At 41.4% G+C, this 12,468-nt stretch overlaps 1 protein-coding gene across 3 annotated transcripts in view; it reads right to left on the bottom strand.

Annotated features, from left to right (window-relative positions):
* Window positions 1–12,468, bottom strand: part of Sugt1 (SGT1 assembly cochaperone of MIS12 kinetochore complex) — a 40,725-nt gene that overhangs the window by 17,281 nt on the left and 10,976 nt on the right. For 2 of the 3 annotated variants that reach the window (XM_087585395.1, NM_001013051.1), the window contains 5 exon segments: window positions 9,971–10,024; window positions 9,553–9,569; window positions 6,202–6,233; window positions 4,403–4,499; window positions 3,182–3,289 (listed from right to left, as the gene is read on the bottom strand). In XM_087585395.1, coding sequence (XP_087441521.1) covers window positions 3,182–3,289; window positions 4,403–4,456 — 162 coding nt within the window. In that variant the 5' untranslated portion in view covers window positions 4,457–4,499; window positions 6,202–6,233; window positions 9,553–9,569; window positions 9,971–10,024. 3 annotated transcript variants of the gene reach the window in all.

Genomic DNA, 12,468 nt, shown 5'->3' with positions numbered 1-12,468 from the left:
GGTACAAGAAGCTGTAACGCTGAAGTTGCCTTGAAGACCCCAAGATGTTAAAGATGCCAGAGCCATGGGCTACCTGCTGAGGAAAACTGCTCACAGGGCGTGGAAACAAGGATGAAGAGTGGAGATCTGAGGACCGCTTTGGCATCGGACATGAAGATGCAGAGTTTACAGTTTGCCCAGTAGTTCCCTATCTTGCTTTGGTCCAGTATTTCCTCACTATGATATTTTCAAATGGTAACACATAGCCTGTGACGTTAGAGATATGCGATCTGCTTTTTGCTGATTGCTTTTGATTTTATAAGGGATTACAGTTCAGTGTTTGGATGAATCTCAGAAGAGACCTTGAACTTTCAACATTATTGAGACTGCTATAGACTATGAGAACTTTTGAAGTTGGACTAAATGTATTTTGCATCATACTATGGCTCATGTGTTTGAACAAGCCTATGGGGGCCGGGGAGTGGAAATGTGGTGGTCTGAAAATGCTTGGCCCAGGGAGTGGTACTATTAGGAGGTGTGGCCTTGGAGGAAGTGTGTCACTGTAGCTTTGTAGTGTGTGGCTTTGAGAGACCCTCCTCCTAGCTGCCTGTTTGCCTTTGGAACAAGATGTAGAACCCTCAGCACCTCCTGCACCATACCATGCCTGCCTGGGAGTGGCCATACTCCTGCCTGGATAATAATGAAGTGGACCTCAGGACCAGTAAGCCTGCCCAATTAACTGTTGTCCTTTATAAGAGCTGCCTTGGTCATGGTCTGTTCACAGCAATGGAAGCCTAACTTCTCAGACATCCGTCTTCTCACTCTCCATCATCCCACAGAGCGCTGTCAGCCAGGTAGCTGCCTCCTAAGTGACCAGTTTTGTTCCTGACAAGCCATACCTTTCTTAAAGGGCAATTTTAAGTCAATGAAAACTCTACTCCAACAGAGGAAGGTCATCATCCTAATTCCAGGAACAGAGAAGACTACACTGTAAAATGTCCACCTACACAATTCCTCTTTCATTAACTCATTTATAATATGCTTGTATTTATGATAAACCAGTTCAGTTATACAATTACATAGTTTTACATAAAGATCAAGATAACCTATATCTTTCATTTTGGGTTACACAAGTCACACGCTGTATTTGCACTGTATTTTCTTTTTCTTTTCTTTTTTTTGAGGGACGGTCTCACTCTAACCCATGCTGACCTGAAACTCACGCTGTAGCCCAGGCTTGCCTCAAACTCACAATAATTCTCACGCCAGCCTTCTGGGTGCTGGGATCCAGGAATGAGTCACTATATCTGACAGTCTTGATTTTTAATCTTCTTATATTCTCTACTAAGTTGTACTACTTCCTTTTCTTTTGCAATGACATTTAAAACTCTAAAAACTAATTCCATTGTATAGTCTTACTTTTGAAATATATAGGGGGGTTGGGGATTTAGCTCAGTGGTAGAGCACTTGCTTAGCAAGTGCAAGGCCCTGGATTCGGTCCTCAGCTCCAAAAAAAGAAATATATAGGAAACTAAATTATATAATCAACTATAATTCAAATATATCCAGCATTTCCTCTTATAAAATACTCCAGAGCTGGGCAGCAGTGGTGCGTGAGTTTAATCCCAGCACTTGGAATGCAGAGGCAGGCAGATCTCTGAGCTCAAGGCCACCCTGGTCTACACAAGGAGTTCCAGAACAGCAAAGGGAACACAGAGAAATCCTGTCTCAAACAAACAAAATAGCCTAAATTCAGTTTCACTAATAAAAAACAAAATGCAGATTTTTTTCCCTTACAGTCCTTATAAATTATGTAAGACAGAGCATTTGTATATCAAAACAGACCACACTAACAATTCCTGAGTATCAGATCTCATGAAGAGGCTGGTTAGAACTGGAGAGACGGACAGCTCAGTGGAAAAAGTATCAGGCAGCTCACAACCACTATTTTTTTTTTTTTTTAAGATTTATTTATTTTATATGTGGGTACTCTATTGCTGTCTTTAGACACACCAGAAGAGGGCATCGGATCCCCATTACAGATGGTTTCACAACCCCTTTATTATAACTCCTGTTCCAAGGGGATCCAATGCCTCTGGCCTCCTTAGATGCCTGCACTCATGTGCACATATTCCGATACAAATACATGCATGATTTTAACAATAAAGTCTAAGGTATTTGCTCTGCATGGGTGAGGACATAAGCTTAGCTTCCCAGCACCCACAGAAAATGCAGCTGTCATTTGTTCTTAACCCCAGAGCTACACAGCACAAACAGGCAGATTCCAGGGGGTACACTGGCCTGCCAATCTAATAAGACAGGGAGATGCAGTACAGCTAAAGAAGCTACTACAAAAGACAAGGAGAAGAGCAATAGAGAAAGACAGACACGTTGGAACTTCAACCTCAGCCTTTATACATAGATGCTCAAGGAAGTATCACATACACACAGTAACTAAATAGGCTGACTGATATATCTACATTAAATAGAAGCCTGTCTTAGTTAGGGTTTTACTGCTGTGAACAGACACCATAACCAAGGCAATTCTTATAGAGCCAACATTTAATCGGGGCTGGCTTACAGGTTCAGAGGTTCAGTCCATTATCATCAAGGTGGGAGCATGGCAGCATCTAACAAGGCAGATGTGGGGCTGGAGGAGCTGAGAGTTCTACATCTTCATCCGAAGATTACTAGAAGACTGGTTACCAGGCAGCTAGGAAGAGGGTTTCTCAAAGTCTACCCCCATAGTAACACACTTCCTCCAACAAGGCTACACATCTTAATAGTGCTACTCCATGGGCCAAGCATATTCAAACCACAACAACCCTGAGTTTGATTCCCTGGACCCCCGTGGTAGAAGAGAACCAGAACCAGAACCAGTTCCCACAAGATGTCCTATGACCTCTATCCACCCATCACAGCATTCCTGTACACACACACACACACACACACACACACACACACACACACACAATTTAAATGTAATTCTAAAATTTACCAAAACAAAACCTTTCTTCTTACTTACTTATCCCTTTAACTTAATGGTGTTTCTTACAAAAAGCTACGTTGTGGGATGGAAACTCACAATGCTTGCCTAGCACAGAGAGCAGGGGCTGCAAGCCTTACACATGGCCGATTTCATCCTTCAGGATCTTTTTACAGACATTACTTGTTTAATATTACATCTTTCCTGCTTGCTTACCTTTGTTGAGAGTACTTTAAATGTACTCTGTTCTGGTATTATAGGGTGAAGCAACCTCAGTTTCAAACTGCAGTCTTCTCCAGAAGGAATTTTCACCACAGCAGACAACTAATGAAAACAAAGTTAGTATCATACTTTGTAGATGTATATAAAAGGCTAAGTATTTACTATAACTACACATTTCAGCAATGTTGAAGATGAAGTATTTTACAAAGAAATACAGATGTATGTATGTGTGTGTGTGTGTGTGTGTGTGTGTGTGTGTGTGTGTGTGTGTGTGTGTGTGTACTGACAGGTTGTAGGAGTCTGCTTTCTCACTCCATCATGTGGAACCCCAGGATGAAAGTTAGACTGTCAGGCTTGGGGACTGGGGCCTTTACCCTCCATGCCATTTCACCAGCTCTACAATGTCAGATTTAAGCACTTTTCAAAAGAGTGTTTTCTTTTCTTCACATGGCATCTCTCATTTGAATTCTCATATATAGAACCGAATGGTAGAAAAGAATGTTGCATAGTATTAATTACAGATTCACACTATAACATTCAAACCAAGAAGACATAACACACAGAACAAAGTAATAGAGCATACAGCTTTTTTATATGCCTACCCGTATGTAAACTATGTTAATTCTACCACAATAGTGCTTGTAAATAACTATAACGAGGAAGGAAAAAGCTATTAAATCATACTCATTTAATATAGTTAATAAATTTGAAGGCATGTATAAACCCCACACGAGTAAACTGTTTTTGTGTGTGGTGTTGGTGGATAGGTGGTGGTAGTAAACGAAACCTGTTTTAAAGTAACAAGTAGCAGTAAGTTAAATCAAAGCATTGATCTTACTGTCAGCATAATTTTGCTTTGCACTGCAAATACATCAGAGGATGTAAGGCAGCAATGGTAGCTTGGGCCCACCATGCACAGTGACGGGTACCCCAGAATCAGAGATAGGAGGATTGCAACGGGCTTGAGGCCAGCCATGGATGGCTACACAGCAAGACCTCTAGAGACAGCCTGTCTCAAACATTTTCTTAGTCCAAATTTTCAAAAACTTCAAATGAAAAGCAATACTTCTAACACATTTAGTATTTTCCATTTTAGCTCAAGAAGAAATGAAATACATCTAATAAAATGGTATAAACTGTTCATATACTAAATTACAAATTAACTTCTATAATTATACTAATTTAACTTCTATATAAGATTCAAAGACTAAGTACCTCTTTTTCTGAAAAATCCACACGTACATCATTCTTCTGAACATTCTTGATCATAAGTGTAATGATTACATGAGATTCTGTTTGATACCAGTCATACCTATTTAAAGAAATATCTTAATATAATTTCTGATTTTCTTAAAGTTGTCAAATTAATAGTCTGATAAGAACAAGAGCTCCACCTTTAGGAAGCAAATGATAGAGCAGCTATAAACAACTACTTCCTATCAGTAGGTAGACAACGTCAAACCTTTCCAGACCCAACGCCCTAGTTCCTGATGCTGCTGTGCTAATACAGATGAAAATTTAACAGCTACCAGTTATGTGCCGCACCAACACCTTCATCTTTTAACTTTTTAAAGCACAGATTGTGAGTGCTAGCTTAGAAAGATGAAGCAGTTAGCTTCCGAACCAACTGGCAGCAATGACACAGTGGGCATGGGTCAATCTGCGTCAGTCCTCTTAGGAACACTGCACAGATCGCCCACAGTGCCTGCCGACACACTGTGCACCATATTAAAGGAGTAATTCAAGTTCTGAGGGAAGACCAGTGTGTCTAAAGAGATGTCCTCTCACAAGGAAAGCACTGAAAATGTAGGTGTTCTCCCTTCCAAACTACACTAGACTAAAATCTCCAGAGGGCAAAGCTGTCTATCCAGCACTAATCTATTTCTAAGAAGGGCAAGTGCCTACTTCACACTCAACCTAATAAACTGTTTTGAACTGTCACTCACTGGATTCGATTAAAATAAAAGCATCTTGATTAAAGAAATGCACTTCAACAGTCCCAGCACATGCCTTCACAACTGGTGAGACTCCGAAGTCCTACACCAAAGCGACTTGTGTTTTGCTACATTTTAAAAACACAAGCTGTTTCCGTGGCTAGAGAATAGTTTGCATGTTGTGTGCATGTGCATGTGTCCTAGTGAGTGTATGTGTTGGCCAGTGGATGGGAGTCTTCCGTAACTGAGTTTATCACTCAACTGGAGGTTTTAACATGGCTAGACAAGCTGGCTGGCCTCTCAGCGAGCTCCAGAGAGCCATCTTTCTCTCTCACCCAGCACCACCATTACAGATGTGTGCTGCCATGGCCATTTTTTGTTTGCTTGCTTTTGTTACTTTGTATTTATGGGAATGATAGGAATCCGAGATCCTCACACTTGCAGGGCAAGCACTGAATTCATGGACTGAGCCACAGTCAAAGCCTAGCTATTCATCCATTAAGTGATTGCAATACTGGCTTTGAACTCGGGTAGAACATTCCTAAGTAAAACTGAGCCACATGTAAGAAGCAGGACAAAGGCTGAGGGTATAGTTCCCCTACACCGCACTTACCTAGGATGCATGAGGACTTTGCTGGTTCAGTCCTCAGCACCTCTTTCTCATGCATGCAAACGTCTCCCCCCCCACACACACACAGGAGACATGCATACATGCATGCATACACACATGCACACACACACACACCAGCATGGCCAATCTCAATTCTGTGTAGCCTGCTACTTCCTTACAGGGATAGCAGTAACTTAGTTGGAAGCAGCTCTCCTTAATATACACAAAGGCGACAGAACACGGAACCAAGCCAAGCAAGTTTAGAGATGACAGTTATTTCAATTCATTAAAATGTTAATACTAATTAGTAGACAGGCTTAAAGTTAAATTTTTCATGAGGACTGTAACACAATTTTTAAATTAAAAAACACTTAAAATCACAGTTAAGGATCTGCCTTCTGTGAAATCAAAATTCTCTCCTCTTTAAGCACATTTACCACCAGCTGCTTTATAAGAAAAGAAACACTTACTTGATTTTTGACTGGGTCCTCTGAGATGCAGACTGGTTTTGGCAATTTGAAAGAGAAAAATTTTTACATGTTAATTTAGCAGCTATATTTTAAAAATTCACATATTTTGATTAATTGAGCATTGTAGTTCTATCACATGGAAGAAATTGTGTAATTTTCATGATTGGCAGGCTGCTTTTCCAAGCAGCAGAAGGTGCCACACCAGCCTTACACAGTGAGGCAATACAACACAACACAACCCTTCTCATATGACAGGGAGAGCCGACTGAAAGACAGACTCGAACACTGATCAGGTTAACACTCTGAGGACGGTTTTCAGTAGGTGTGGCAGCAGCACACACCTGTAATGCAAGGTAGAGGCAGGAAGAACAGGAGTGAAAGGTCATCCTCAGTGACAAGACCAGCCCAGGCTACAGGAGACCGTGTAAGAAAGAAAAGTCATTAAGACAGTATGACCTGAGGCTTAATTACGATTACCAAACATTTCTCTCGAAACTGGAAAGGCTCATCCCAGCGTTGGCTTCCGAAGGCCATTTTACCACATCCAAGGCATCTCTGCATCCCTAACCATGAGGAAATGAAAGTCCTGGGATAACAAGGGCGAGCTTCAGGGGCTGGGGATTTAGCTCAGTGGTAGAGCACTTGCCTAGGAAGCGCAAGGCCCTGGGTTCGATCCCCGGCTCCGAAAAAAAGAACCAAAAAAAAAAAACAAGGGCGAGCTTCCACACCCAGCCAACAAAATGGGTCTACACAAACCATACCCTGAAACCGCGTGCTCACTGATAAGGCTCTGTACAGGGAAGAAGATGCCCCAGTATAGGTGGCCTCTAACTTGTCCCTGATGAAAAGAGAAGCAACCAGAGGCAAAACTACTTCTAGAGGAACAAAGCCAACCTGGAATTCCTCTCCAGTGTCAGCTCACGGGAAACAGGCGTAGATTCTGACTACAACAAGTACAATTAACCTGGCACCGGGCAAAACTAGCCTGTGTCAGGGCTGGAGAGAGGGATGCTCTCCAGAAGGTCCAGGGGTGATGTATGGCACCCACACCTAGCTCACAGCCTAGGAACTCCAGTTCTAGGGGATCCAGGGACCACTCGACGTCATGATGCACACATGTACATTTAGGAAAAACACTCAGGCACATTAAAAGAAGATAGACAGACGGATGAATGGAGGGATGGACAGACAGACGAACGGACGGATGGACAGACCAACTGACCAAAATAAAGGGTATATACCACTAAAGCTATATATGCTTTATTCCTGGACAAATGTGGTTTTGTTAGCCAAATGCCATTCTGTTGTTTGCAAGCCCTTATAGTTTAGATACTAAGGATCCCCTGATGGTACCATTCTGGGAGTCAGGACCTGTCTGGAAGAAAGGTCACTGGGGAATCGAATGCCTTTGAAAGTTATACTGGGTGTCCTATCTGCCCACCCTTTCGGTTTCCTGGTCACCCTGATGTAAACTGCTATGCTTTGACTGATCTCCCTAAGCAGATGAGCCAAGATAAACCTTTCTTCCCTTAAACTGCTTTTCTTAGTTCACAGTACTTGCGAAAGCCTGGCCCATACTTAAATCTAGATTCAATTCCAATAGTCTATGGCCTGAATAAAAACTATTAACAGGTAAATTAGGAAGTCAGCCTGTACACCCTCTTCACTTAGTTCCTCACTTACCACACATTGCCTAGGCATGAAGGGCAAGTACAAACATACAGAGGTGGTTAACAGGGCTTCAATTCTGGAAGCTGTTGTAAACTTTACCTATATACATGCATTGACTAATACTCCCAAGACATTTGTCTGAAGCAGAATAGCTCTGTTAGATGCAGTTTTTCCAAATGGTATTTCTCTGTGTAGCCCTGGCTGTCCCGAAACTCACTCTGTAGACCAGGCTGGCCTAGAACTCAGAGACTGTCTGCCTCTGCCTCCGATGCTAGAATTACAGGCCCTGCTGAAAATCCTTCTTAAAAGAGGAATAAGCATCTCAAAAAGGTAATTATCCATAAAATAAGTCAGGACTACACACATTTCTCAACTTATGTCATTTTCCTTATTGACTATGTATGTCACAACTACTAGTAAAACACTATGCCACAATTTAAGCCTCATATATGAAAGTCCAAACTGATGAAAACCAAACTGACCCAGGGGCTGGAGAGATGGCTCAGCAGTTATCCACACTGGCTGCTTTTCCAGAGGACCCAGGTTCAATTCCTAACACTCACATGACAGCTCAAAACCATATGCCAACTCCAGTCCCAGGGAAGGGATGACCTCTTCTGACTTCCACAGGTACCACACACATATAAGGTACACAGATAAAACACTAATACACATAAAAGAAATTTCAAAAAACTAAAATTGAATATTTTAAGTTACTTTGCCTTATAATTTCATCGTTTTTTTTCTTAAAGATTTTCTATTTCTCTCTCTCTCTCTCTCTCTCTCTCTCTCTCTCTCTCTCTCTCTCTCTCTGTGTGTGTGGTGTGTGTGTGTATGTATGTATGTATGTATGTATGTATGTATGTGTGCCTGCATAAGTGTCTGCTCACCACATGGGCATCCTAGGGGACCAGAAGGTATCAGATACCCTGAAACTACTAGAGTTACATGTGGTTCAAGCCACTTGATGCAGATACTGAGAACCAAGCTTGAGTCCTCAGGAAGAGCAGCAAGTGCTTTTAAGTACTGAACCAGCTCTACAGCCTTGGCACTGTAATCTGTAATGACATTTTGAACATGAGAACCCTTAACTGTTAACAAACATTAAGAATGAACCAAATGGGGCTAGAGACGGCTCAGCGGTGAAATGCATTGGCTATTCTTCCAGAAGTTCTGAGTTCAAACCTCAGCAACCATATGATGGCTCACAACCATCTTTAATGGGGTCTGATCCTTCCTTCTGGCATACAGCTGCATATACAAACTGCAAAACTCATATACAAAAATAAATCTTTAAAATAAAAAAAAAAAAAAAAAAGGACCAAACAGAAGCCTTTCCAACTATCCTTAAGTCTACTGGAAAAAAACTCCACATGATGACAATTATTTAACCTGAGGGCTGTTGATATTGGTAAAGAAAAGATAGGAAATAACCATCCTGATGACACAAAATCCCAGTCAGCTTGGATTATATACTAAACTCATTAAGACAGTTCAATACTTTCCATGATTATAAACTTGTAGCTTTTATTTCAACAAAATGAGTTATTTCAGATAACTAATATTTAAATGAAATTGTTTAATATCTTTGAGAGCTTATCCCAAGCCCTAGCTTAAATATGAATTTGATTAGTTAAATTTAACATGACTAAGTAAACCGTGAGGGATGAGAGGACTTACCACTTCAGGTTCTGATCCTATAAAACAAAGAAGAACGCATGTTCAGATACTAGTATGTTTACAGGCAAAGCCACATACATGATTTCTACGGCAAACATATCAACCAAAAAGCTAATCTTTTATGTATTTCAAATGAAGCAAACTCTTTCCACTTTGCATCCAGGAGTCAGTTTTTGGTTCCTTGGTTAACTTTAACTGGTAATAACATATTACTATTGGCAAAGCAAAACCATCAAATTTTCCTTCTGACATTAAGACTGAAAACAAGGGTCAGAAGAAAACAGTCTCCTCCTGAGCTGGGGTGTAACTTTGTAGCAGAGCAACCATTTGCCCAGCATGCACAAGGTCCTGGGTTTGATTCCCAGAACCAAGAAAGCAAGATTAAAGAGGACTGTGGAAGCCTACCTAACATACTTACCATTCTGAATCTCTTGGCATCTTTTAATCCAGATGTCAAAATTTGTATCTGTACCTAGAACAAAGAAAAACCTATATAAAATCCCCACTGTGCAAAATGTAGCATATTAATTCAACAAATATTACTGGCCAGCTACTATGCCCCAAGTAGTCCAGGCACTGGGAACCGAGCAGTCAATAAAATAGATATTGCCTACGCAAACAGAAATTACAGCAACCATACTGTTAACACTCTAGTGTAACAACGGGTTTACCATTGACCTGCTCACCTTAGAAAACTACTACGCTAAACAGTTTAAGTACAGCCGACTCCCTGATCTTAAAGGAACGCTCCCTCATACGGCAAAAGCAGACTTGAGTCACATTCCCAGTTCTCACCCCTTCATCTTGCTCTACAACACAGCCACCAACTGTCTACTCTTTTCTGTGACTTTGTCCATCTTCATACTTATACTTTGTGAAAATGTCCCATCTCCAAGCTATATGGTATCCAAGAAAATGAGTATGTATGGTGAGGGGCATATTTATTGACAGCAAGCTGAATGAATCAACAAATTTTTTACCTCTGAAGATTAATATCTAACTAGTTACTATGCCTAGTAAAAGGTGTTAACTATTAAGTAATCAAAAGTTTATTAAATAATCTAAAAATAGTTTTTAAAATTTCCTGATTTATAAAATTAAGTATTCATGCCTTATCAAAATATTAGGCACAGATACAATGTTTTCTTCTGGGGAATTACTGTATTAAAACACTAGTCTTAAATACCCTATTATTCCCCAAACCAATAAAAGTCTCTTACTATACAAGAGGGAAGAAGGAACAAAAGCAAAGAATACAAAATATGGAATGCTTCACATCACAGAATTAGAAAACTAGATGCTTTAAATTGGCAGAGCAATGCTCTGACTTCTTAAATGAACAGCTAAATTCATGTTCCCAGACATGGGTAAACAAATTTAAGCATTACTGTTGCCGGGAAATTTACCCTTATTAAGTCATTGCTTCTATTTGCATATTGGGGCCTATGTGGTTTGAATATGCTTGGCCCAGGGAGCAGTACTATTAGCAGGTGTGGTCTTGTTGGAGTGGATATGATATCCTCCTCCTAGCCACACAGGAATCAGCCTTCTCCTGTTTGCCTTTGGAAGATGAGAACTCTCGGCTCCTCCTGTGCCTGCCTTAATGATACTGGACTGGACCTCTGAACCTATATGCCAACCCCAATTAAGTGTTGTCCCTTATAAGAGGTGCCTTGGTCATGGTGTCTCTTCTACAGAAGTGGAAACACTAAGACAGATGCTGGTACCAGGGACTGGGGTATTGCTGTGATAGGCCTGACCAGGCTTTTGTTTGGAGGAATGTGGATTTGGGGACTTTGGAAAGCAGTGGAATCTTTGAGCGGGCCTTAATGGGCCATCATGGTAGGGATATGGAAGTTGGTGCTGCTTGGGATGATCTGAACTGTGCAGACCTGGCCCGAGAGGTTCCAGTGGAGGAGAATTTCAGGATATGGCCTAGAGACTGTATTTGTGGTATTCTGGTGATGAATGCAGCTGCTTTTTGTCCGTGTCTGAAGATCACTTGAGGCTAAGGTAAAAAGACTTATACGACACAACACAGACTTGTTCTCTAATTTAGTCTGATGAACAACATAGTAATCAAGCATAGAAAGCTCCAAAAGGAAAAGTGCACAATGTGTGGTTAACAAATCATGGGGCAGCAGAAAGTAGAAAGGAGCTGAATCCTGGTTCAAGGAGTGAACAGATTAAGAGAGCGGTGACCTCAGGAAGATGCCAGTTTAGCTTACTTTTTGGGTTTGCTGTTGATCAAGGAATAGTTTTATCTAGGTGTTATTATCTGCTTATTACTTTCATTTGGACTTTGAAGCTGAAATGAACTACAATCCAGAAATAGAGGGCACAAGGTTTTGATCCGGATGAACAGTGACCACGAAAATCTTAGGCCCAGGCACGGCAGCACATGTCTTCAATCCCAGGAGACAGAGAAGCAGACTCTGAATTCAAGGCCAGCCTGGTACAGAGCAAATTCCAGGTAAAGAAAAGCTGAAGTCCAGGCACGGTGGTACATGCCTTTACTCCCAGCACTCAGGAGAGCCATGCAGATCTGAGTTCAAGGTCAATCTACAGAGCAAGCTCCAGGACAGCCCAGCTTAGGCAGAGGAGAAGTTGGAAAACAGGAAGCTGGTGATGATGTAATAGAACTAGGGGCCATGTTCCAGCCCCAGCAAGCAGCAAAACTCTGCAGCTTCAGCCATGTGGCACTGGCTTTAGAGTCAAGGATAGAAGGGACTACTGGGACAATTGATGCTGGTTAACTGGAGCTAAGAAATTAGTGGTGATTAAGAAGAGACCAGCACCACTGAGGTGAAATCTTCTACAAGTGTTTTCTGAGAACACAAAGGAGCTGTGTTCCAGATAGTCCAGGCTGTACCTTGTGCTGCAGCTGACTTGGTAATGTGTAAGAGTCAGCCAGGT

Source organism: Rattus norvegicus, chromosome 15 (assembly GCF_021556685.1).
Source record: "Rattus norvegicus strain SHRSP/BbbUtx chromosome 15, alternate assembly SHRSP_T2T, whole genome shotgun sequence".
Taxonomy (NCBI): domain Eukaryota; kingdom Metazoa; phylum Chordata; class Mammalia; order Rodentia; family Muridae; genus Rattus; species Rattus norvegicus.
This window is presented reverse-complemented; position numbering and strand designations above follow the sequence as displayed.